The sequence below is a fragment of the Prionailurus viverrinus genome, chromosome E1, assembly GCF_022837055.1.
Source record: "Prionailurus viverrinus isolate Anna chromosome E1, UM_Priviv_1.0, whole genome shotgun sequence".
Classification (NCBI taxonomy): domain Eukaryota; kingdom Metazoa; phylum Chordata; class Mammalia; order Carnivora; family Felidae; genus Prionailurus; species Prionailurus viverrinus.
The window spans coordinates 11,545,156-11,569,116 of record NC_062574.1 but is presented as its reverse complement, the minus strand read 5'-3'; the positions used below and the strand labels follow the sequence as shown (position 1 = coordinate 11,569,116).

Below are 23,961 nucleotides of genomic sequence, written 5' to 3'. Positions count from 1 at the left end.
GGGGAGGGGAGACGCACACCCCAAACAGGGATGCCAGTCTGTAGTTCCTATCACAGTAGGTCCTTAAGGACATGGCGTCCTCTCATGTCACCCGAGAGCTGATAGGAGTAAGGACGTGGGAAGGGGCAGCTGAAACCAGAACAGCTCTTAAGGATTAAGGGTTGATACAGTCCAAACGTGTGGCTCACAAATTGGAGGGATCCAGGTCACCTAGAGGTCGTACCCACAGGCCTCCCACATCGAAGGGGAAACTTTAGTCCCTAATGGCGGATAAGAGTGGGAAACCTTTGCCTGGGTCTAGGGCAGGAAGCGGGTGGGGAGGGGAGACCCAAAGGACCCCCTCTGGCTCTTCTATCAGAAGCGCACACCTTCCGCCCCCAAAGAACAAAACCCGGATTATAAATAATTTCATTTTTTATTCTCTGTACAAAACTTCTCACCTATGAAAATAAAGTTTGCAAAAGGCAAAGTAACACTTGAGCCTCAGAGGCCAGGAGGCTGGTGCGCCTGATCTACACTATGTACAAGTCTCTCCAGAAGGGAGAGAGGCGCCTTGGAGTAGGGCCCCCTTGCTGGCTGGGAAAGCCAAGTCGGCCCCCCTCAGCTCAGTGAAATGTACCCCTCTCTGAGACAGAAGGGGGAAAAGCCACCGGGTGCCTACAGAGCCAGGAGGTGACATCGGCCGGCCAGGCCCCTGCAATCCCCCGATCGGCCACCAGAGGTCAGCACCATGCTGGCCGCCTCTCTTCCCTCTTCAGTTGGGGCGCAGTCGGGGTGGTGGGCTCGCGCCCCCTCCGGCCTCCCAGGTCAAGAGGCAGCAAAAGCACCTGAGTGCCTCCCATCTCCATCCCCCCCCAAGGAGACAGTGCCGTCCGTGGGTGGACCGTCTCTGTCGCTGCCTTTGGCCGTCGAGGCTCCGTCCCGGCACACAGGCCGAAGGACACCGGGGCGCTGGGGCCGCCGGCGAGGGGTCTAGCTGGAGGTGACGGTGGTCCCGCCGCCCAGGCGCATGAGCATTTGCTGGCAGTCGTGCAGCAGGCGGCGATCGCCGAGCTTCTCGAGCGTGCGCGCCGCCTCGGCCAGCATGCCCACGCGCTGCCCTGGAGCCGACAGGAAGCCGGGGGGCAGGTAGCAGGAGGCCAGTAACAAGGCCTCGGCGTGCTCCCTCCGCGTGGGCCGCGGTTCCAGCTCCGCCGCTGCGCCTGCACACACCGCACGCGCGTCAGGGGCAGGGCCGTGCCGGGTGGGATCTCGGGGCCTGTCCGCGCGTCACAGGCCGCCCTCCCCGCGCGCCTCGAGGCGCAACGAGTGGAGCCTCAGTCCCCTCCCCAGGGCCTGTCCCGTACCACTGACTCAGAGAGGCGTGCACAGTCACCCATCCCACGGAGGACGGTGGCCCCCGGTGCATTTGACAGGTAGGACATCGCCATTGGGCAAGCTCCACTAAGTCCCTTGGTCTCTGCCTCTCTTACCCAGTCTCCCTCCGCATCCATCACACCCCTGGGCGGGGAGGGGAGGGGAGGAGGGGCCAGGACCCGCCCCCTACCAGGGCGGTGCCCCTCTCACCTTTGCCGCAGGGGCCTGTCCTCCTCCTCAGACTGCGGTCCAGGAGCTGGTGTGTCCGCGTGGGGCTGGCCCCTGCCATTAGCCGGGCCGTGGCCTCGTGTAGGAACACCTGGGCACGAGGAGGCCGGGGGAGTCGGGGTTCAGGCCAGGCCCCGGCTCTCCCCGCACCTGCTGCTTGGTGGCCCCGTGGGCACTCACCCTCCGCATGGCAGGCCGGAAGCTCTGCGCCAGGCGCCTCAGGCCGCTCAGGTCCCGCTGGAAGCCACGCAGTTCGAGGGCGGAGGCCTGGGCCCCAGTGCCGGGGCCCTGCGAGGCCTGGGTGGGCGCGGGCGGCTGCTGCCGCCGCCACAGGCTAGTTCGTGCCACAAGGAGCAAGTCACACAGGAGCAGCTGCATGGCCTGGGGGTGGTGGGCAGGGCAGGGGTCAGGGGGGCTCCGGCTCTCGGAGGGGAAGGGTGGGGGCCCGCGGTGCCAGGGGCCGGCTCCGGGCTGCACTGCCGAGGCACTGCACCCGCCTCACTCACGTGCAATGCAACAGCAATGCACCGCGGGGCCGCCCGCCTCTCCAGGCCCCCACACCTGCCGCCTGCCACAGGGGCAGCCTCCAAAGAGGGCTCTGCCAGACCACTCACCCTACCCCTCCTCCTGGGGGTGGGGAAACTGAGGGCGGGGGCGGAGGGGTGGCCACTTTCCCCTGGGCCCAAGCCTCAGCCAGAAAAGCAAGGCGAGCCGGGCCTCGAGTCCTGTACTGTCAGGCTAACCCCACAGTCTTCTGCAACCCAAGGAAGAACGTCCGGGGAGTGGAAAGGCGGCGACCGCCCCCCAGACCTGCGAGGCCCCCGGCACCAACCCTCACCTTGTCAATGGAGCCGCCAGCTGGTGTGGTGGCCAGGCTGTCCTGCAGGTACCCGCTGGCCTTCTCACAGATGGCCAGGCTGGCCGGACCAGACTCTGCCTTCCTGCGGCCCAGGACGGCCCGGGCAGCCTTGAAGGAGTGCAGAGCCGCCCTGGGCAGGGGTCTCCTGTTGGGGCCAGGGCAGAGGACTGATGGTCAGACCGGGCCCAGGCCCTCACTAAGCTCCCCACTGCCCTGGTTGTGGCTTCACGGGGAAGAAAAGGCGGTGACCCCAACGGCCCGGAACAAAGGCTGGGGGGAGCAGCACTGTGCTGGGGGGGGGGGCGGCGCGGGCAGGAGATTCCGGCCGGGACTCACTCGGACTCCTGCAGGGCGCGGGGCAGGTGTTCCACCAGCGGGTACAGCCGCTCGGCCGCCTCCTCGTCACGCCGCAGCCAGTGGGTCACCACGGCCGTCAGTGAGGCCCACCACTTGGCCACGGGGTCTGTGCCTGTAGGGAGCAGGGGTGTGGGTGGGGAGGCTCCCTGCAACTCAGCCACACTGTACCTGAAGCTGAGCTGGGAGTCACAGGGCAGGGGCATGGGGGCTCACCGGTGGCGGTGGCCACGCTGGAGCTGATGGAGAAGCTGCAGGCTGGGGCCCCGGCAGCATCAGAACAGCTGTTCAGCAGCTGCAGGTACCCAAGGGCGTCTGAGAATTCCCTGCATCAGAAGAGAGGACTGGCAGTCAGCGCAGGTGGCAGGGGGCCTGGGCAGGCCCCAGCCCTCCTCACCTCCCACCCGAGCGCAGCCTGATGTGCCAGCTGTACCATGCGGCCATCTCGTCCTGCCAAGCCGGGGCGGAAGCGGACCCGGGGAAGAACTGAGATGCGCCCGGGGCCACCCAGCGGGTGGACAGCAGCCCGGCTCTGGCCACCCACACAGGGCCCTGGACGTAGCCACTCCCAGACTTCACCGTGGAGGGCGCCTGCCTGCAGGGGAGCGTAGGGCCCCTCACCTGTCCCCATCAGCTGATCCAGGGCTGGGACTGGGTTGAGCCACACAATTCAGTGCTCGCTCCAAGAGGTGTTCGCGGAAGAGCTGAGTCACCTGGGCCAAGGGGTCCACTGCAGGGAGGAGTAGGTGAGCGGGGTGGGAGGAAGGGCCCCCACATCCACCTCTCCCCACCAAGTGCTCTTTCCTGGTCATGCAGGTGGGACAGATAAATGCTCCCACCCCTGTCCTTGGATAGGATGACCCACCTTGGCCAGTGTAGTCTACTTAATAACGTGCCTCTGTCAGCCTGTCCCCTTCCATCTGATCTCCTTACTGCACCGTGAATGGACTTGCTTGGGATCACCTCCCAAATCAACCACCTGCCCCCAAATCTCTGTCTTCCTTTTTGCTTCTGAGGAGCCCCCACTGAGACAGAGCCAGTCTTCCCGTTCCTGCAGCCTCCACAGCAATGACAGACGGGGGGCGTCATGGGCACGGGGGACAAAGGAAGAGGTGGGAGGACAGGGGATGGGCACAGGAGTGAGAGAGCACCTGGGTTGCCGGCCAAGCTGTACAGACTCTCCCTCGGGGCACTGCACACGGCCCAGTCCCCATCCACGAAGAAACGGTGGCCCACAGGGTGGCACAGCCACTGCATGGCAAGAGGCACCGAGCCACTCTGGGCCAGGCAGGCCTGGCGGGCACTACTCAGGAAGAAGCGCTGTAGGGGAGGGGAGCTGGGCTGTCACACTGGACCCAGACAGGGACTCAAAACCAGACCTTGGCCCGAGACCCGAGCTAGGCCCGGGAGCCCACCCGCGACCAACTGCCTCCTCCAGTGCAGCCCCTGGTCAGAGCTGCAGGGACACGCCCCCAGCCCTGTCCCCACCAGCCCGCCACCCACTCACTGTCAGAAAATGCAAGGCTCTCGGGAGACTGGTCTTGACCCTCAGCGCGACGGCCACGTAGATCTCAGCCAGTGTGGCCAGGGATACGGCATCCCCCGCGCATTCCGCCAGGTTCAGGGCACTCAGTGCCAGGTTGACGGCAGCCAGGTGCCCGCCTGTGTACTTCCCTGAAAAATGGGCAAGACGTGAGGCCGGGGTGTGGGGCAGGGGCGGCAGGAGCCCCTCAGGCCTGGCTCCCCACCCTTCATACCCATGGTGTGCAGCTGGTGCAGCTTGTGGTAGGCGAGCGCTGCGTCTCGGGCGCTGGTGCGGGCATCCGCCTGCAGGGCGCAGTCCCTCTGCAGGCCCCCTGCCCGGCCTGCCAGCCAACGGCCCACCCACAGCCGTTGCAGCAGGTGGCGGATGAGGTTCCAGAGCAGGCTACAGGCCAGGTCCAGGTGGGAGGTGGGCAGTGGCCGGCCCAGCGCCCGCAGGGCCAGCCACAGCTGCTGGGCGGCCTGGGCAAAGTCCCCCTGGGGATGAGGGTTTGCCAGGTAAGGAAAGGGGTGTCAGGGAATCTGAGCACGCGATACCCCTCCTGCTCTGAAGATCCTTCCACCTTGGGCTGTACACCATGACCCTAGTGTCCCCCACTCAATGGGAGTCTGAAGGCTAGACAGGAGTGGGGAAGACAGAGCCTGATTCACCATGACAGGGAAGGGATGTGGCACCCAGCACTTTCCCGGGGGCTGCCTAAGTCCCGGCCCCGCCCAGTCCCCCCAACCCCACCTCCAGGATCTGACCCCTTACCCGGGCCAGATCCAGGTCAGCCTGCTTGCGATGCCTCCAAAAGTGCACGGCGGGGCCTGAGTGGGGCCGTGTGACCGGCTCGCCGTAGACAAAGAGGAGCGCCAAGAAGACCAGCACCAGCAACCCATTGGTCAGCCAGACCAGTGGGGGCAGCAGCCAGGGGGCCCAGCCAGGGCCATCTGGGGGCAGACAGAAGGATGGGGGACACAGCTCCCCGGAAACCCAGAGCCCCAGCTCCACGGGCCTAGGGTCGTCCCGAGTATCCCTTCCCACCTCTCACCCAAAGATACCCACGCTGGCCCGTCCTACCTCTGCCCTCGGTGCCCAGCACGCTGCGCCCAGGACGGTAGTAGGTGCTGCTGGCATCCGAGGGGGTGGGGAGACCCCGGCTGGCCAGCAGGGAGGCCAAGGGGTTACAGGAGAGACAGAGGAAGACGAGTGTGCACAAGGCCAGGCGGGAACGGTCCAGCATGCCCCGGCCGTGAGGGGACAGCAGCTGCTCCGGCTTCACCTGGGGGGTGGTGGGCAGGTGAAGGAGGGCAGAGCTGGAGTGGCCCAGAGAGGATGGAACAAGGAAGAAGGGCTCAGCACTCCACCCACACTCGCTGTGGGACCTCACATGACTACAGGCCTCGGTTTTTCTGTCTATAAAATGGGAGGTGGGATATGTTAGGGGCCTCTTCCTGACCTAGTCTTAGGGCTCAGATGTTATCACAGGGAGACAGACGGGGTGGGGGGGGGAGGGGAGGGAACAGCAGGACCCTACCTGGCTGTCCTCAAAGACTGGGCTGTCGGGCTCTGAGTCACTGCCACTGCCACCACTGCCACTACTCCTGCCGCCAAGGGACAAGGGGCTGCTCTGAGAGGGCGAGCCGGCGTCGGAGGGTGGCGGGCTCAGCGTGTCCACCACCTCGGGCTTCATGCCCTCCATGGGCACGTCTGTGTTTCCTCCACTGCCACAGGCTGATACCAGGTCCTTCAGAGATTCTGTGGGCCAGAAAGGAGCAGGGCTGGGGGTGAAGGCTAGGATACCCACTCCAAGTCAGCTTAGGGCCCTGTGGAGAGGGGAACTAGGAGGTTGCCCAGCTCTTGAAGGTCAAGTTGGGGCCAAAGGAGGGGCTAAGGGCCCTTATAGGGTTAGAGCTTAAGGGGCAGGCAGGGGCGGGGGAGGTGGGCAGAGCCAAGGGAAGGGCGAGGCCAGGACTCACTGCTTTTGTGGGCAGCCGTGCGGAGACTCAGGTTCTCCTGCTTGAGCTTCTGGTTGCTCTGTTGCAGGAAGCGGATATAATCGATGGCCTTGCGCAAGACAGCAGACTTATTCAGCTGCAGGTGGTAGGAGAGAGACAGCACAGGGAGCCGGTCAGGCCTGGCAAGTAGGCACCTAAGCGAGGCGGGTGACGCTGCTTTACAACACCGCTGCCTCAGGCCCTTTGCATTTGCTATGTCTTCTACACGGAATGCTCTTCCCCCAGGAGAACCTAACTCCCCGGATGGGCATCAAGATTAACACGTAAAATGCATACAACAGTGTCTGGCTAACTGCTATTATTATTACCGTTTTCATGCCTCACTCCCTCACTTCCTTCAGGTCTTTGCTTACGTAATGTCACCTTTGTGAGGTGGTTTAGATGTGCAACTCTCAGCATCCCTCTTCCTGCTTTATTTTCCTCCACAGCACTTACCCCCATATGGCGTGCTCTAACGCTTATTTACCCTGTTTCTTGTCACCCCCCGTCCCCCCTAGAACGTCTGTTCCTAGAGAGCAGGGTTTTTGTCTGTCTGTTCGCTGCTGTATCCCCAGTACCTAAATTAGCCCCCGGCACACAGGGGAGCCTCCCTCCATGAAGTGCAGCTGAATCACTGGCCCTGGCCAGGCCCAAGGAGGCTAAAGCCCACGGCCCAGGCTCAGTCTCAATCCTTCTTTTTCCTTCCGGTCACCTCCTTCCCCAGGGTCACCCCAGAGAGCGCCTCTGAAAACTGCTGCCCGTACCTTCGCCTCAGTGCCCACCACCAGGTCCTTGAGCTCGACGATTTTGTCGTTGATGGAGGAGCGGTAGCGTTTCTCAATCGCGTTGTGGGCTGTGCGCTTCTCGCCACGGCTCTGGGCCGAGCCCGGGGCCTTGCCGCCGGCTGCCAGCCGGTTGATGGGCAGCTTCTCGGTGTCCACTACCAGCGGCACTGTGGCCAGGATGGTTCCTCCGCTCACCAGGGTCTAAAGGGCCGGTACGGGTCACCAGCCGGGCATGCACATGCGCAGACCCCTTGACCTCCTGCCCCACCCATGCCACCGACCTGCAAGGGCCCTGTCTGTACAGCCGTGCCAGGGGCCAGGGAGCTGATACCCGCCGTCTTCACGGTGGCCGCCACGTCTGTTTTCATGGTCGTCAGAAGCAGAGAGTCCGCCTTGATGAAGTGGGGCTGCAGCAGGACCTGGGAGAGGGGGACGCCTCAGCCAAGAGCTGGGAGTCTGAACCAGGGGCTGCCACCTCCCTGACACCCGGCCAGCCCTCCTCACCGGGACCTGCTGGATCTGCGAGGTCACGGTGGTTGTTCCAGGGGCTGCTGTGGGGGTGGCCGTGGCTGTCAACAGCTGCTGGGGGGCCGCATTCTGAACCTGGGTGTACAAGGAGACGGGCGGGACCCCTGGCAGGGAAGCCAGTGGCAGGCCAGGCAGCGGCTGCGGGGTGTTCCCTGGAGGGGTCCCTGCAGAGATAAAGGCTGGGGCTGCGGGCACAGGCTGCCCTAACCCACTTTCAACCTACCTTTCAGGGCCCTATCACCCTATGGCCTTGGATGAGTCATCACCCCCCGGGGCCTATTTCCTATGGGGACAACCCATGCCTAGAGCTCGAATGCAGATGTACAGGCTTTCCTGGTGGGCGTTTGTCTTTGGAAGGACGGCGTGGATGTGGACACCCCGGCAGAGTGGGAGGCAATGCTTCACCCCACAATGACAAGAACACAAGGACTGCTAGTACCGGGGTGTCTGAGGCACTAGAGCAGAGGCCCAATGTCTAAAGTCTGCCAATTCCTCTCCCGAGACCGCAGCAGACCTTCCTCTCTGTGCTCCTGCTGTCCCCGCCCCCCACACCCCCCCCCCCCTTACCTGTGGAGAAGCCTCCAGTGGGGCTGGGATAGCCCAACACAGGGGCAGAGCTGAACTGCGGTGGGGCTGGGGCCGGAAAGCTCTGGGGCAAGAGGGACCCCGGCAGGGGCTGCGGGGTTGGGGGCTGCAGGATAGTCAGCGGCAATGGCTCCTCCTTGATACCAGGCCCAGGGGAGAAGGCAGGCACAGACGGGTACATCTTCAATGAGGTGGGTGCAGGCTGGGGAGGGGACAAGGGTGGAGGTGTCGCCTTGGGTCCCCCCAGGAAGCCTTCGAGTGGGGAGCTCATGGTGGCAGGAGATGGAGACAAGCTGCCCGGGGAGCTGGCATCAGGACTGGCAGGGTCTGTGCCCCCTGCCCCACCGCCAGCATAGGGTGGGTCGAACAGGCCCGGGAAGTCGCTGTCTTGGTTGTTGATGAGCTGAAGCATGTCTGGAGAAAGGAGAAGAGGCTGTGTGAGTGACAGCAGGGCAGGGGCTGGCCCCTGTACAGGGCATCATACACTCCCTGCCTCTTGTCCACACAGCTGTACGTGTGGAGCAATGATGCAGAAATAGAAAGCCACCCACATAAGCCCGTGCCCCCAGACACACAGCCATTGCTTGGGCACCTGTGACACCTGAAGCAATGCCTGGTGCTTCGTAGGTATCCAACAGTCCTTGCAACAACCGGACAAGGTCACAGCCCTGCAGGGACCCGGTCCCACGAGGCCCATTCACTTGCCCCACACCTACGCTGAGGCAGAATTGGGGCTTAGGCCCAGGACTGCGGACGTCAGGGCTGCCATCACCAACCCATTCCTCTGTGGAACAGGCCGAGGCTTGGGGCTGAGCCAGCCGCTGGCCATGTGTGTGCCAACCAGTGGGTCCCTGCGTGTTCTGGGCGCAAGCCCAGACCGACCCTGCAGCCAAGCAGCCTCGAGACCAGGCCATTCAGTTTCCCCTCTATACAAGCGAATGCTGTCTGTCCTGACTCCTTCCTCCTCGTACAGACTGGGACACACTCCCCGCCACTTGCCCCAGCCTCTCCCCCAGCTGGCGGGAGACTAGCTGCCTGGCTGTGCTGGCCCGGGGCCCTCTAACCCCGCAGGGGCAGCCACCCACTGGGTTAAAGTGCTCTGCAGGAGCCACGAGCACAGCCCTGGGACCCCCGCGGGCCCCCGAGGTCCCCAGCCTGAGCTCCCGGCCCTGCTCGCCACTGTTGGCCTGGGCCAACAGCCTCCTCTCACCGGGCCTCAGTTTCCTCGTCTGTACAACAAGAACAGATGAAGCCCTTCACGGCAGGGCTGCCCCAAGGTTTTGCGGGACAGGAAGCTGGCCCCCCGTGGGACTCACTGTTGCCTGCCTCCTTCCTACTGACAGGTGCCCAGGCAGGGAGGGGACCTCCTTATGGGCTGCAGCAGCATGAGACGGGGGTGCCGGGCTCAGTCTCCCTGGGTCCTCCAATGGAAACACCCCATGGGTCCGCGGGGGGCGGGGGGTGGGGTTGATGCAGGTGGGAAACGCGTACAGCACTGTCACTTGCGGGGCTTTCCATCCCTCACCCCAGCCCTCATGAGCCCCTCTGACAGATGGTGAAACCGAGGCCCTGAAAGAAAAACTGAATCCAGGTCTGGGATCCCAGATTTGACTCACGGGAGCGGGGTGGGGGGCGCTGGGAGATGGGACAGCAGGACTCCTCCCTGGAGGACTTGGGAAAGCCACCCTCTCACTCCAAACGCCTGGGTGGGGGTAAATAATGGGAGGGGGGGGGTGGCCCACCAACTCCAGTGAGAGCCGGGAACTGGCACTCCGCCCCCTCAGGAACTGGCTCTTCCCATTGGGAGCTCCACAGCCACTGCATACACACGCCCCCCTCTGAGGGAACCAGGGGTGGTGACCCCGCAGCGGAGGTGGAGGCTCTGTGATAAAGGGGTGGGGGGTCCTCCAAAAAATACCTTCGAACGTGCAATCCATGGCTCCGCGGCCCGCGCCCGCCGCCCCTTCGGGGCGCCCCGGCGGCTGGCCTGCCGGTCTCCGCGCACCGCAGACCACCTGTCAGGGCTCCGCCGCGCTTTAAAGCCCGCCGAGCGCCCCGCCCCCCGCCTCGCCCCGCCCCCGACGGCTCCGCCCCCCCCCGGGGCCGCGGGCCGGGCATGGGGTGAGCGCGCGCGGCCAATCAGCGACCGCGCCACTGCCTCACTAGGGCCCCGCCCCTGCCCCCGCCCCACCCCCGACGGCGGCTAGGGCTCGGGTTTCACCCCGCGGCACTGAATGGGGCCGGGGTTACTCGCGGGCGCGGGCCCTTAACCCGTTCGGCGCCGACACCCGCCGGGGTTACTGGCGGTCACCGGCCCCTTTAAGCTCCCAGCTCCGACCACATCCGCGAAGCGCCGCGGAGTGGGCTCGGGACCGGGAGGCCCCCGGAAGGGATGCTCCAACACTCTTTGGAAATCGCTGACACTCTGGGCGGCTCCCCACCCCTAGGCCTCAGTTTGCTTCTCTAGACAATGGGATGATCACATCTCCTTGGGCCTCTAATGAGAAAAGTGAAGGAGAAAATGGGTGCTGCGCTCAGTACCAAGAAGCGCTGACGTAAGGCCAAGGGCCGCCTGGTCTTAGGTGCGGGGACCTTGCCTTCCTGGGCCATCCCCCAGCACATGGATGACTAATAACTGGCCACAGTCGGGAAACTGAGGCCCAGAGTGAAGAAGGAAGACCCTTATCCCAAACTACTCATTCAGGTAATACTGGAACCTGAGTCCTCTGTCTGTCTGCACAGATGTCCTTTTGCAGAGAAATCTGGGTTTGGGGTGGAGGGAAGGTCGTCAGCAAAGTCTGCCCTGGCCCCCAAGGTCTCCCCTCCCCCCCCCCCCCCCCCCCCCCCCCAGCAGTCGCCAGGTATAGCCTGACTCACTTATTCACTGCAGGGTCCTGGGAGGCCAAGAGGCAGCCTAATCCCTGGGACAGAAGGTAAAGAAGGCATGGGTGACAGGCTCTGGGGGTCCTTTGAGGAGGGACCTAGGACTGCCTTTCCTTCTGAGTAAGGTCAAAGTTCGACACACATACAGATGAACAGAGCCTGGCAAGCTGCCCAGGTTGCCAGTTTGGGCTTTTGTGGCCAAACAGACCACCAGCAAGTCCTGCCCCAGCCTTCAACTGTAGCACGGGGGCTTGCCCCTCCTCTGTCTCTGTCTCCTGCGGCCTTGGAGGGTGGCTGAATCCTGGGCAGGCAGGCAGGCAGGCAGGCAGGCAGAGTGAGCAGCGTGTTCAGGCCTGGAGTCCCTCCTGCCCCCAATCTCTCTCCCTCTCCACCAGCCTATAAACAAGGAAACTCAGCCTCATCTCCCTTACACACATCTACTTCCTGATCTTTCTAGATCTTTCCACGGCTTTGGAGGGGGTGCCAAGGATAAGGAAATTCTCTAGCACCTCCACCTCCCTCTCTCCTCAGCTTATGGGTGTTCACACCCTCTCTCACCGCCCCCCCCCCCAAAAAAAACAAAACAAAGCATTGCTGCTGGAAAGACTGTGACCTCATCCAAAGCATTGCTGCTGGAAAGACTGAAGACAGGTTAGACACCAAGGCCTGAATTCCACGCACAAGTTTCAAAAGCAGATCCTCACGGCTCTGTTCTTCCTTACCACGTTCCCCAGTTTTTGAGCCCAGGTGTGGCAGGACCGACAAGTAAATACTGGCCTGAAACTTTTCAGGGCAGGGCCAGGGCCAGCCCTGAGGGTGTCAGGCCTGGGACACCCACTTCCTGTCTCATCCTTCATCTTCCCTTCTCCACAGTTTCATGCCTTTTTGTTTTCCATTTCCCACATCTTTGTGCGCTGCCCCCATTCCATCCTGAGGAGGTAGGAGGGAGAATGGTCACCCAATGCCCCCCTGAGGGTAGCAGGAGTCAGGAAAGTCTCTTGAGAGGGGGCGCTGGCCATGGGGCAGAGGACACGGTCTAAACTAAGATGCAGCGGGAAAGAGGGCCTGCGTGTCACAAGGCATCTGGTGGCATATGAGGGGCCAGCCTTTCCCCGAACTCATGGCCTGAGCAGCCCCCCATCTCACTCTCCCCTGGAGCTGAATGTGCCCGCCAATTCCGGCAGAAGCTGGGTGCCAGAGCTAAGAGGGGGGGTAAATTTGAGAGCAAGCCCTACAGCCTACCTCTTCCCCATAAGGCCAACGGGGCGGGCCTTCCCTCTGTGCCTCACCTGCCATGTAATCCCAGGCAGGTCACTCCCCTTCTCTGAATCTCCACCCCTGGTCTCCAGAGGTGACAGGGGTGGGGTTCTAGAAGAGCAAGCATATTTACTGCAGCAGTATTTACAAAAGCCAAATTATGGAAGCAGCCCAAGTGCCCATCAGCAGCTGAAAGAAAAATGAACATATACAATGGAATATTACTCGGCCATCAAAAAGAATGAACTACTGCCATTTGCAACGACATGGATGGAGCTGGAGAGTGTGATGCTAAATGAAAGAAGTCAGTCTGAGAAAAACAAATACCATACGCTTTCACTCATATGTGGAATTTAAAAAACCAAAGAGAAAAAAGACAAAGCAAAAAAGAGACTCTTAACTATAGAGAACTAACTGGTGGTTACCAGAGGGGAGGAGGGTGGGGGTGGGGATGGATGAAGGACGTGGCAGGGATTAAGAGCACACTTATCATGATGAGCACTGAGTAATGTATAGAATTGCTGAATCACTATATGGTACACCTGAAATTAATATAACATTGTAGGTTCACTAAAAAAAATGAAAAAAAAAATAATAAGAGAGTAAGTGTATGAAACACCCAGCATTCAGCAAGATCTCAATAAACGTTAGTCCCTCTGCAGCAAATAAAATGGTCTAGAACTGTTAAGGCAGGTAGTGAGTTGCCCATTACTTGGAACATTCAAGTCAGAGCTCCGTGACCATTTAATGAAGATTGTTTTACGCAGAGTAAATTGGGCTGGGACTAGGGCGAGGCAAGAGAAGTGCCCAAGACAGCAGGCCCCAAAAAGCTGGCCATGGCTCCCAAGTGGTGGACCCTTCTCCAGTGAGCTGAACACTAGGCTTCCGGCATAAAGAGAGACTCAGAAGGCCCAAAGGTCCATGTCCTTGAACACAAGGAAGAAAAGGAGGCATAGACTCTGAGCCTCAGTGGGCCCATCTCGCACCCCCTCCAATCTTTCCCCTTCCTCACCTCCTCCCCAAGCCTGGATTCCTCCCTTTTCCTCTCCTTTCTCCAGTCCTGCCCTGATTGTAGCAGGGCCCAACAGGAAACCTGAGCCCCTCTCCCTCCCTGGTTCTACCTTGAAACCTCCTTTGGAAGGCAGATGTGGGGCAGCCTTTTATTCTCTGGCCTGTTTATTCTGTGAGGCCATGATGGAAATCTTGGGAGGACCCAATACCACCAACTGGCAGGAGCCCAGATCTGATCATCACAGAAGCCTCCAGCCCATCCAACCTTCATGAGGCCTTGAACCCCAAACAAGCTCTGTGTGCAACCCTCTTAAGATAGGGAGCTCACCACCTCCCTCACATGGCCTGGTCCGTGAAGCCCAGAGTCGTCTCTCTGACGATATCTACTGCCTTTTCTTAAGTGTCTGCTGTGTGTTGGGCCTTTTCCAGGACTGAGGGTACAGGGACAAAGCATAAAGGCCTTCCCTCGTGGAACTTATGTTCCAGTGACCGACAGTCTGCAAATACATGGAGGAATTGTGGGTACAGATGGTGACGGGCACCATGAAGAAACAGAGGCCACATAAAGACAGTGCGAGGGGCCGCTACACATGTGATCAGCAAGCCTCTCTGAGGAGGTAACATCTGAGTAGAGGCCTGAATGAAAGAGGCCAGGAGGGAGGAAGAATGTCCGGAGCAGAAGAAACAGCAAGTACAAAGGCCCTGAGGTAGACACAAGCTTGGTGTGATGATGCTGAGACAGCAAGGAGGCCAGTGTCGCCAGAGCAAAGGGAGCAAAGAGGGGACAGAGTTCAGGGAGGCAGCCAGGAAGCTGAGATTCCAGGCTGTCTGTTGCCTGAGCCAAGGACACCAATTCTCCAGGAAATGGGCAGGAAAAGGATTTGCAAACTGTCCCGTGCAATGCAGATCACAAAGTTGCACAACTCTGAGGAACAGTGAAGGATATAAAGCCGCACCGTCACAGGAGAGGACATGGGACAGGGCTTATAGGACGCCCGCAGCATTCCACCTCTGCCTGCTTGAAGGGCACGAGGCAGGTATGGGACACTCGCCGAACATTCTGGGAAGCCAGGGCTACGCTCTGCCTGCCATTCATTCCTGCTGCTCCTACCAGTGCCTCCTTGATCCTCCTGAGGATTCAGGTCAGCAGGTTTGCACGACCTCGGCTGGTCATGGATGCAACGGGGACAGACTGTCCTTTGTGCACTCGGGGCTGCCTGGGGGGGCAAATGTGTGCTGGCTCTTCCTGGAAGAGGATGGGCCCATGGCTGCAGCCCCAGCATACCTGGGCATGGGCCCTCGAGACGGACCAGGAAACTAAGGCTCAGAGAGAGGCCGTGTGTCCAAGTGGCTGCCTCTGCCAAGGAGAGAATCTGGGACTCAGACACAGGTCCACCAACCCCAGAGTCCACACTGGTCAGCTCCAGCCTGCCAGAGACAGGAGAGGGCCCTCGCTCCAGCCTGGCTCTGCCTCAACCTGCTGGCAGCACTTGTATCCGGTCAGGAGGTGCGTGTGGTGTGCAAGAACGGAAGAGGAGGCAGCACAAAGCTCAGTAAGGCTCAGCTCTGGCACTGCCCCTTCCCGGAGGCCTTCCTGACCACCATTAGTGGCCGGGCCTTGCCTGGGAGGGCCCGAACCCTGGCATCACTCAGCACAGGGCTGAGCACAGAGGGGACGAGAATCAGAGGTTTGTACAGCCAGCCAGCCACCGTCCCGCTGCCGGTCTCCGGCCACAGGGCTCTCTCCCTGCCTCACTTTCCTCGTCTGCTTTCCGAACACGCCATGCTATTCGGGGCTACCATGAATTCGCCCAGGCTGTTCCCTCTGCCAGGAATGCCCTTCCCGGTAGCCTTTGTCTACCTAGCAAACTACTGTTCCTCTTTCAAAACACGATCTGATGTCACCTTCTCAGGTTCTTCCCTCCTCTGTGTCACTCCACACGCTAGTTCCCAACTGCACACACCAAACAACCCTGAACGTGACCCAGAAGATGGCCACTATACCAGGTGTGAGGAAGCACCAATTCAGACATCTTGTCATAGGTGAAGGCTTGGGGCACCTACTCCTCATTTTGGCAGCTGAAAACCAACCCAGGGCCCGAGACAGTGGCAGTTTGGGGGCAGTCCCCTACCGCTGAGCAGCTGTCCCCTGTCTAAATAGTAGTGCCGTACATCTATTTCCCCCTTTTGGGTTGTTTCCCTGCAGCCTGTTTTCAACCTGAAGAGGATGTATTGGTTCGAAGGCCACGTGCTGCTGTTTTGTTTAATGTGTATTTAGTTTTGAGACAGAGAGAGAGAGAGAGAGAGAGAGAGAGAGAGAGAGAGAGAATCCCAAGCAGGCTCAGGGCTGTCAGCACGGAGCCTGACATAGGGCTCATTTTCACAAGCCATGAGATCACGACCCAAGCCAAAATCAAGAGTCAGACATTTAACTGACTGAGCCACCCAGGCGCCCCTAGTCTCTTTATCTTTAATGGTAGCTGAGGACTGGGTGTTGTTCCCCTGGGGATCGGGCAGGGGGAGAGGTGAGAGGCTCCCCACTTTACCCAGCCCCACCTTGTCTCCCAAGCAGAGAGCCAGAATCAAAAATGGTGGGTGCGCAGAACTTGGAACCACAGCCCATAGAAACTTCCAACATAGGATCCTTGGATAATAAGCTAAACATATTAGGTGCCGGGTCCTGGTTAAGTGCTCTAAAGGATGAAAATTGGTTGAGGGCCTACTATGTGTCCTGTGCTACGTAAGCCCTTGATCTAAATGAGCTCATTTAGAGGCTGAGCTCTAAATGGGCTGAGCTCTAATGGGCTGATTGCCCACAACTCCAAGAAAAGGTTTTCGTTTGTTTGTTTGTTTGTTTGTTCGTTCGTTTAGACAGAGAGATCACGTGAGAAGGGTACAGGGGCAAAGGAAGAGAGAAAGAATCTCAAGCAGACTCTGTGCACAGTGAGGAGCCGGACATGGGGCTCGCTCCTACGACCCCTGGAATCATGACCTGAGCTGAAATCAAGAGTCTGAGCCACCCAGGCACCCACAAGAAGATGCTTCTATCATTATTCTTAGTACACTGAGGAAAATCTGAAGGCCAGATAGGTTAAGCCACTTGTTCATGGTCACACAGCAGGGGTTGAATTTGAAGACCCCTGCGATCTGGTGGGAACCCCAGAGCCCTAGGAGGGGTAGGCCTGGCATGTGACTGGGAGGGACAGGCTTGCTGGGAGAGAGCTGGAACGTCACTCGGGGGGGAGGGGGGGAGCTTGAGCAGGGTTCCAGGTGGGGGTGGGCCTTTCCAGGCCACACACTCTCCCTGTGCCACCTCCCAAACTCGGCATGGGAACCACACACCTGGAGCCAGCCTCAAAGACCACCCTGCCCCTTCAGGGGCGCCTGGGTGGCTCAGTCGGTTAAGCTTCTGACTTGGTTTCAGCTCAGGTCATGCATGATCTCATGGTTCATGAGTTCAAGCCCTACGTCGGGCTCTGCGCTTACAGGATGGAGCCTGCTTGGGATTCTTTTTCTACCTCTTTCTCTGTGCCTCCCCTGCTCGTGCGTGTCTCTCTCTCTCTCTCTCTCCCTCTCTCAAAAAAATAAACATTAAAAAAAATTTTTTTGAAGATCCCCCCCCTGGGGGAGCCCCAAATCTGTCTCTAAGGCTCTCCTGCCTCCCCTCACACAACCCCCTCTGTGTAGCCACATGGGACATAGGTGTCACACGAATGCCATCCTGGTCGGGTCTGGGGATCAAAGGGCACATCCACAGGGCCGATGGCTGGCAAGAGACAAGGCCAGAGATACTTCCTCTGGCCAGTCAGTGCTGCCATTCCCAACTGAGCTGCACCTGTTGTTCAGACAAAGTCCAGATCCCAGTCCTCCGCCTGGCGGTGACCCCTGCCTGGGGTTGACCAGGTCACTCAGGATGTTTGCGTCCACAGCGAAGTGAACATTGGACAGGAGGTAACCCCCAGACACCTCAACCTACTCCCAGCATGCCTCTGTCCATCCCCCTGAAGAGACAGGTCTGGTAAGCCCTGCAGGTCAGGAACGCCATGCTGGGACAAAGGAACCTTATCTTGGGGGCACTGGGGAGCCATCGCTGTTTGGGGACTGAGGAGTTGTATGCCCGGAGCTGAGAGCTGAACAGTAAGCAGTCTTGCACTGTATTTCCTCTTGGTGGGACTGGGGGAAGAACTGGGCGTGAGATAACATGGGGAGAGGTGGGGAGGGGGGTGGCAGAATGGCCCCCAATGTGTGTTCTCTCCACCAGGACTGCCCTGGAGCCAGAAAACAGCCAGACAGGCCTGGACTGAGACCTAGAAGGCAGGCCCTCCTGTGGTTTATTTAGGTACCTTGACGGACCCCAGGGCCGGGAGAGCGCCAGAAAACACTGCCAGTGCTGAGCTGGGGCGGGGAGGGGTGAGATCCAGGAAGGCCACCCTGTCTGGGAGGACTGCTGGGGTATGAAAAAGAGTGAAGGTGGGGATACCCGGGCAGAGGGGAGAATGAACTGTGCCACCAAAGGCTTCAAATAAACCAGCCCCCCCAGGGTGACTACTCAGCCCGGCCCCTGCCGGAATCTCACGGCCACTTGCCTCTCCGGCATTTAAAAGCATGTACAAGATCTGAGAAATTAATCAGAGAAGTGAAACCTGCCGGGGGCTTAACACTAATCCCAAACATGGCCCAGGACTGCTCTCCCGTTGCCTCCACCCACTGCCACAAGGACCCCCAAAGCACAGAGCCAGAACAGGAGGCCCTGGGAGGAGACGGAGCTCGCCGGAGGTTGGGGTGTACTGGGCCCAGGCAATGCCTTCACCCACAGAACTAAGGGCTCATGCTGGCAGCTCCGCCCCCAAACCCGTCATAGGACAGAGGGTTTGGCAAAGCCGGGCATCAGGGCTGGGTGGAGCTCAAGGCCTTTGGCCCCTTGCCTGGTGACAGTCCTCGTCTCATGACTCAAGGCTGCTCTGGGCTGGGAGAGGGAGGTGACAGCGTGGCCTCTGACCCTTCTTTGATCTACTCCCAGGCCCCCAGCATAGCCCCACATGGAGCAGCCTCCAGGGCTCCCTGTTCTATTGCTTCCCACCCCCACCCCCACTCTTAGGAGTACAGCAGTTAAGAGTGTGGCCTCTGGAGTCCACAGCCTGAGTTTGAATCCTGGTTCTGCCAGGTTCTGGCTATGTGACCTCAGGCAAGTCACTTAACCTCTCTGTGTGCCTCAAGGCACTCACTCATCTGTAAGATGAAGATCTGAAGTCTACCCCACTCAGGGTTGTCAGGGGGACCCAATGGTCAGCTAGGTGCTGGGATACAGTAAGTGTTCAGTTAGTGTTGTGATTCCCCCACTCCAGCGGCCAGAGGAAGCTTCCGACATATAACCCAGGCATGGCAACGCCTTGCTCCAATCCCCCCCAGGGCTCCCCACTGCCTCTGAGATTCAGTCCATCTACCCTTTCAGGCACTCGAGGCCTGCCTGGCCTACCTCTCAACCTTCTGTCATCTCAGGGGACCTGGAGACCATACCTTTCCCACACCCAAGTCACATCTCTCTAGACCCTGAATCTGCCTCTCTCCAAGGACAGGGTAAAAGCCTCACAAGTAGGCCTGGTCTCTGACTATAAATTCCCCTCCCAGAACCTCTGCCTACAGAACTAAAGAAGGATCCATCCAAGCAAAGACTGGCCTGGGGTGTCCCCTGCAGTACAGTTTATAAGAACAGAACAACCTGGATGTCCATCAATGAGGGACCCAGTAGATAAACCAAGGAACCTGACTGCTGCCTGGCTGTAGATACAGGAACAAAGCAAGTTACAACCTGCTGTGAGCTAATGGACCCTATTCTCTATAAAAGTATACATTAGCGGTTGCCTGGGCTGGGTGTGGAAGGCTGGGTGTGGACCAGGGAGCAGTTGCAAATAGAGGGGATGAAAATGTTCCACAACTAACTGGTGATGGTCAACACAACTTGGTCAACGTAAAAACTTATTGTACACTTAAAATGGGTAAATCTTACGACAGGTAAATTGTACCTCAATGATGTTTTCAAAAAGTAGATCACAAGTGTAGAGCCATTCAAAAACAAAACATTCTGTGTATATGGACATACACAGAAAATAATCCCCCACATAATTAACACAGCTTATCTCTGCGTGATGGGTTTAAGGAAGATTTTGGTTGTGTTTTGTTTTTTTTGTTTGTTTGTTTGTTTGTTTTGCTCACCTGCACTTTCTAATTTTTCTATAATGCAAAGAGATCCTCTGTGTAACTGGCGGGGGCGGGGGGGGGGGGGGGCAGGGGGCGGACAGGAAGTTTGGGTAAAAGCTGAGAAATCTACTGTGGCAGGCAAACGTCAAGCCCCAACCAGCAAGAGGCCCCAGTGTTTTCCCCTTCTCTCACAGAGTAGAGCTGATGCCTAATTGCTCCCAGCCCCCAATGGCTGGGAGGGCCTGGCCTTTGGGCCTCAGGACCTAATGCTTCTATGAGTCAATAAGAAAGGTCTATGCCAGACCTGTGTTCTGGATACACCTGCCCTGATTCCATTCTCCCAACTCCCCTAGGAAGGGAAGCATTTGTATCCAGAGTGGGAAACTGAGGCACAGAGGTTGAGAGAGCTTGGGCAGGACGTCAAAGTAAGTGAGTAGTGTCCAGATTCAAGTCCCGCTTTGGAAAAGCCCCACAGTCAGGGTGTCTCCTCCCAGACCCTCCCCTGGCCTGGCCCGTGGGGAAGGGGAGCTGATAAGGCCCCAGGCTGACAGCCAGCTGAGCTACCATGCAAGGCTGCAGTAAGACAGGAGTGGGTGACTTAGATGTGCCTGTTTTGGTAACCCCAGGTGCCACGGGCTCCATGGACATGTCTGTCTAGGTTGTGGAAGGTTTGAGTCCTGTGCTCTTGGCCTCAGGTTCCCCATCGACCAACCGCAATTTAGCCGGTGTTGCTGAAACTGCGAAGCGACCACGGGGGGCAGTCTGCTGGGGACTGTGGTTTGCCCTATCTACAAAGTGGGGCCACAGCCTCCCAAATGGTACCTGCCGCACTGTCCCCAAACCCCTCCTCTGTCAAGCAAACAATGATGCTTTCAAAGATGTGAGTAAACCTCAGTCCTAGTCCGCCCTCCAGCCCACAGGGGATCCTCTTTTTATCAACCGTCCCAACCTCACCTCCAGTGCATTCCTCTTAACTCCTCAAACTCGGGGCCTTCGCCCTTGCCACGCCCTCGGCTGGGAAAACATCCTTTCCAGGAGGGCCCGGGGCTGACTCTCAGTCTCAGCTCAAAAGTCTGCTCAATGAGGTCTCACCCCACCCCTGCTCCACCCCAGCTTGCAACTAAATATCCGTTTGCGGTTTTTCTGGTGGATTTACGTGCTCCCAAGAAAAGGAGGATCCCAGGCCGGCCTGTGAATCCCCCCTCCGCACAACGCCTAGGAAACGGCCTGGCATTCAGTAAATGCTGAATGAATTTTTGCAGAAGCGATGCCCGTCTCGGACCAGGGGAACCGGACGGGGGCGGGGTGGAGGGGAGAGGGAGGAGAAACAGGAGGAAGCGCCGCGCGCATGCGCGTGAGCTCTGAGCCGAGCTGAACTCTCAGGCCGGAGGGAATGACCGCGAGTAACCCTGAGCTGACGTCAAGGCTGGAGCAGGGGCGGGGCCTCGGCGACGCCCAGGTCTCAAGCTCCCGCCTCGGCCGACACTGGGCTGAGGACTCACGGGCTGCGCGGCGCGGGGCCCGGGACGCTCAGAGGCGCACGTGCCCGGCCCTGAGCCTCCAAGAGACCCGGCGAGGCGTGGCCCGAGACACCAGGGCGGGCACACGGAGGCTCAGAGCGGTCTGGACAGGGAGGCTCAGAGCGGTCTGGACAGGGAGGCCCACAGCGCGCGGCCCAGAGACGCGGGGAAGCCCCGCGCAAGCAGTACAGAGCCGGCGCCCAGCGCCGGCCGGGGAGACAAAGGCCGGTCGCCGCCTGAGCTCCCGGCTCCCGCGGAGCCCAAGCGGCCCTTGACGTACCTTCGATGTCGGTCAGCAGCGCCGCATCCAGCTCGCACGGCTCGGCCAGCGCCTGCTCCAAGGCCGCTTCGCTGAAGGGCGGCTCGTCCATGGCGCAGTTGCCTCCTCCGGGCGGCCCGCCGGGCCCGCCGCCGCGTACGGACTTTCGCAGCGAGTGTCGCGTCCGCCGGCCCCGACCCGCTGCCGCCGCCGCGCGCGTTCGCGTCCTGTCCTGGCCCCGGTGGCGGCCGGGCGCCGGCGAAAAGTTCCTCGGAAACTGGGTTCCCCCGCTGTGGCTCCGCAGGGAGGGCGGGGCGGAGGCGGGGCCCTGTCGGGAGGCCCCGCCCTCTAGGGTAGCCGGCCCCACCCTACCTGGAGAGAGCCGGGACCAGGCTACCGGGTCAGCCTCGAAAACCTACCTCCAACCGGCCCCTCCATCAGTGTGCCCTCCAGTCATTCATTTTATGCAGCCTCTGGCCCACTGCTGCAGGGACGCTCGGGCAGGCAATGGGCCCTCCCTGGGCCTCAGTTTCTCCAACACCAAGCAAGGGGTCTGGGTGGAAACTCCAGGACAGGGCCTGTCCCAAATGTCTCTGGACTTGGGGCTGGTGAGCTGTGGGGTCTGGACAAGTCTCACTTCCTAGATTTGGCTCTTTAGAACAAGACAGATCTGTCCACGATAGAGCGAGCTGTAAAGACCTGCTGTGAGCTCTCCTGCCAACTCTGTGCTTTAGTTTCATCAGCTGGAACTGGAGCTTGGTGCTGCTTCTCCATAGGCTGGTTGGGATGTTAGTGATTACATGGGGGGGGGGGGGGCAGGGGGCTGGGCCTGTGAAATCAGTCTGCAACCCCCACCCCCCACCCCCAGTTTCCTTAGATCAGATTGGTCTCCTGATAAGAGGATAGCCCAAAGGGAGCCTGGAAAAGACAATTTCCCTTCCTGATTTAATCAGGTTTCCTCTCAGATCCAGCTGTGGTGACAGTACAGGCAGGGATTTGGGAGCCAGTGGACCCAGTACAGCCCCTGGAGGTGAGCTGGCCTCAGTAACCAGGAACACAGGAAGACCCGGAGTTCTAACTGCCCGAGCACACAGTTACCCAGGGACAACAACAGGGCTTCAGGGCTATCTGACTCCAAACTCGATGCTTAGCACTGGCGGCAGCCAGAATGGGGACACAAGGAAGAGGTGGATTGTGCTTTAGACTTGAGCCAGGTTGCCCTGGATCATGACAGGCTGGGTCTGGGTCAGAGGAGGCAGTTTCACTAGGAAAATGGCTGGAGGCCAAACCCTGGGCCCTGTGGACTGGGGACAGAGCTGGGTGGCAAGGGAGGGACCCATGGAGATGGATTGAGATAAAGTAGAACATTTGAGTATCGGAAACTGGAAAGGCAGTGAGCTGCCTGTCCCTGGAAGTATGCAAGTGGAGAGTAGCCAAGGAGACCCATCAGAGGTCTGGACCCCCAGTCTCTCCTAGCCCCTGACCTCAGTGAGTCATGCCAGCCCAAATACTGTCTTGCTCAGGCTCCAGATATAGTTTGTCTGGCCACACCTTCTGAGGGAGTAAAATTAGTGGGGCACTTTAGAAGGGGGGTGCCTTGGCCAGGAGAGACTTGGAGGCCCAAGTCCCAAGGGCTCAGCCTGTAGATGCAGCTCTCTTTGTTTCCCTCCCAGAAGTGGCCGCTGTGGAAAATTACCCAGAACAAGAGTGGCCAGAAGCCATGGGGGTCTCCAAACCGCATCTGCTCCCCAAATGGCCCTGCTCTGGCATCCGCCCAAGGATCTAGATGAACTTCTGCTGGGGAGCAAAGAGGGATCTGTGTTCTCCCCAACCATCTTTCATCTTGCCCCCCTACCCAGTCCCTTACCACTCCAAGCAGGAGCCAAGCACCCAGGAGGCCTTGGGAATCTGGTGACTAACCTGAAAATTCTAACAGTCCTTCCCAGGGAGAGGAGTGGGGAGAAGAGCGGGTACTGAGTTAAGCCTATGAAGGCCACATTTTCCAGGGGCGCCTGGGTGGTTCAGGTCACGATCTTACGGGTGTCAGTCGTGAGTGATCTCACGGTTAGTAAGTTAGAGCCCTACCTAGGGCACTGACAGCTCAGAGCCTGGACCCTGCTTCAGATTCTGTGTCTCCCTCTCTCTCTGCCCCTCCCCCACTCACGCTCTGTCTCTGTCTCTCTCTCTTTCAAAAATAAATAACATTAAAAACAAACAAACAAACACCTTTTTCCAGAGTCAGGATGCTGGCCTGGCTTTTCACCTGCTTGCTTAGTGGCCTGGAGCCCTTCCACTTTTCTGAGTCTCGGCTGTTGGATTGTGAAATGAGAATAACCCTTCCTGCGTCACTCTGCAGAGGCAGGTAGGGTCTGTTGGAGTCATCATCACAACATACCTGCCTCACCGTTCTTTAAATGAATTTACCAGATATGTAAAGAGCATGAGTCAATAAATATGCATGCCATAACTGCAGGAGTTAGGAGAAAGAGGGTAAGGCAGGGTCAACAGGAGACCTGCAGTCCAGGCTAGAAATGCCAATTGAAATTGAAGCCTCTGCCATGGGTGATAGTTGGGGTGGGGGGTGCTTTATACCTTTGCAACCTAAAAGACAAAAAA

At 59.4% G+C, this 23,961-nt stretch overlaps 1 protein-coding gene across 5 annotated transcripts; it reads right to left on the bottom strand.

Annotated features, from left to right (window-relative positions):
- Positions 1-396: 396 nt before the first annotated feature.
- Positions 397-21,643, bottom strand: SREBF1 (sterol regulatory element binding transcription factor 1). Of its 5 annotated transcripts, XM_047833793.1 has the most exons (21): positions 21,367-21,643; positions 20,507-20,520; positions 10,136-10,232; positions 8,200-8,631; positions 7,609-7,796; positions 7,386-7,523; positions 7,084-7,305; positions 6,302-6,416; positions 5,860-6,080; positions 5,403-5,604; positions 5,094-5,272; positions 4,555-4,816; positions 4,305-4,471; positions 3,949-4,117; positions 3,419-3,527; positions 3,014-3,123; positions 2,780-2,912; positions 2,423-2,588; positions 1,765-1,965; positions 1,567-1,675; positions 397-1,202 (listed from the first exon to the last, which is right to left on the bottom strand). In XM_047833793.1, the coding sequence occupies exons 1-21, from the start codon at positions 21,455-21,457 to the stop codon at positions 973-975; spliced, it is 3,555 nt and encodes a 1,184-aa protein (XP_047689749.1). In that variant the 5' UTR covers positions 21,458-21,643; the 3' UTR covers positions 397-972. The 5 variants fall into 5 exon arrangements, with proteins under 5 accessions (XP_047689749.1, XP_047689748.1, XP_047689746.1 ...); XM_047833792.1 differs by lacking the exons at positions 20,507-20,520; positions 21,367-21,643 and adding an exon at positions 9,534-9,786 and having other exon boundaries at positions 10,136-10,211; XM_047833790.1 differs by lacking the exons at positions 10,136-10,232; positions 20,507-20,520.
- Positions 21,644-23,961: the final 2,318 nt, after the last annotated feature.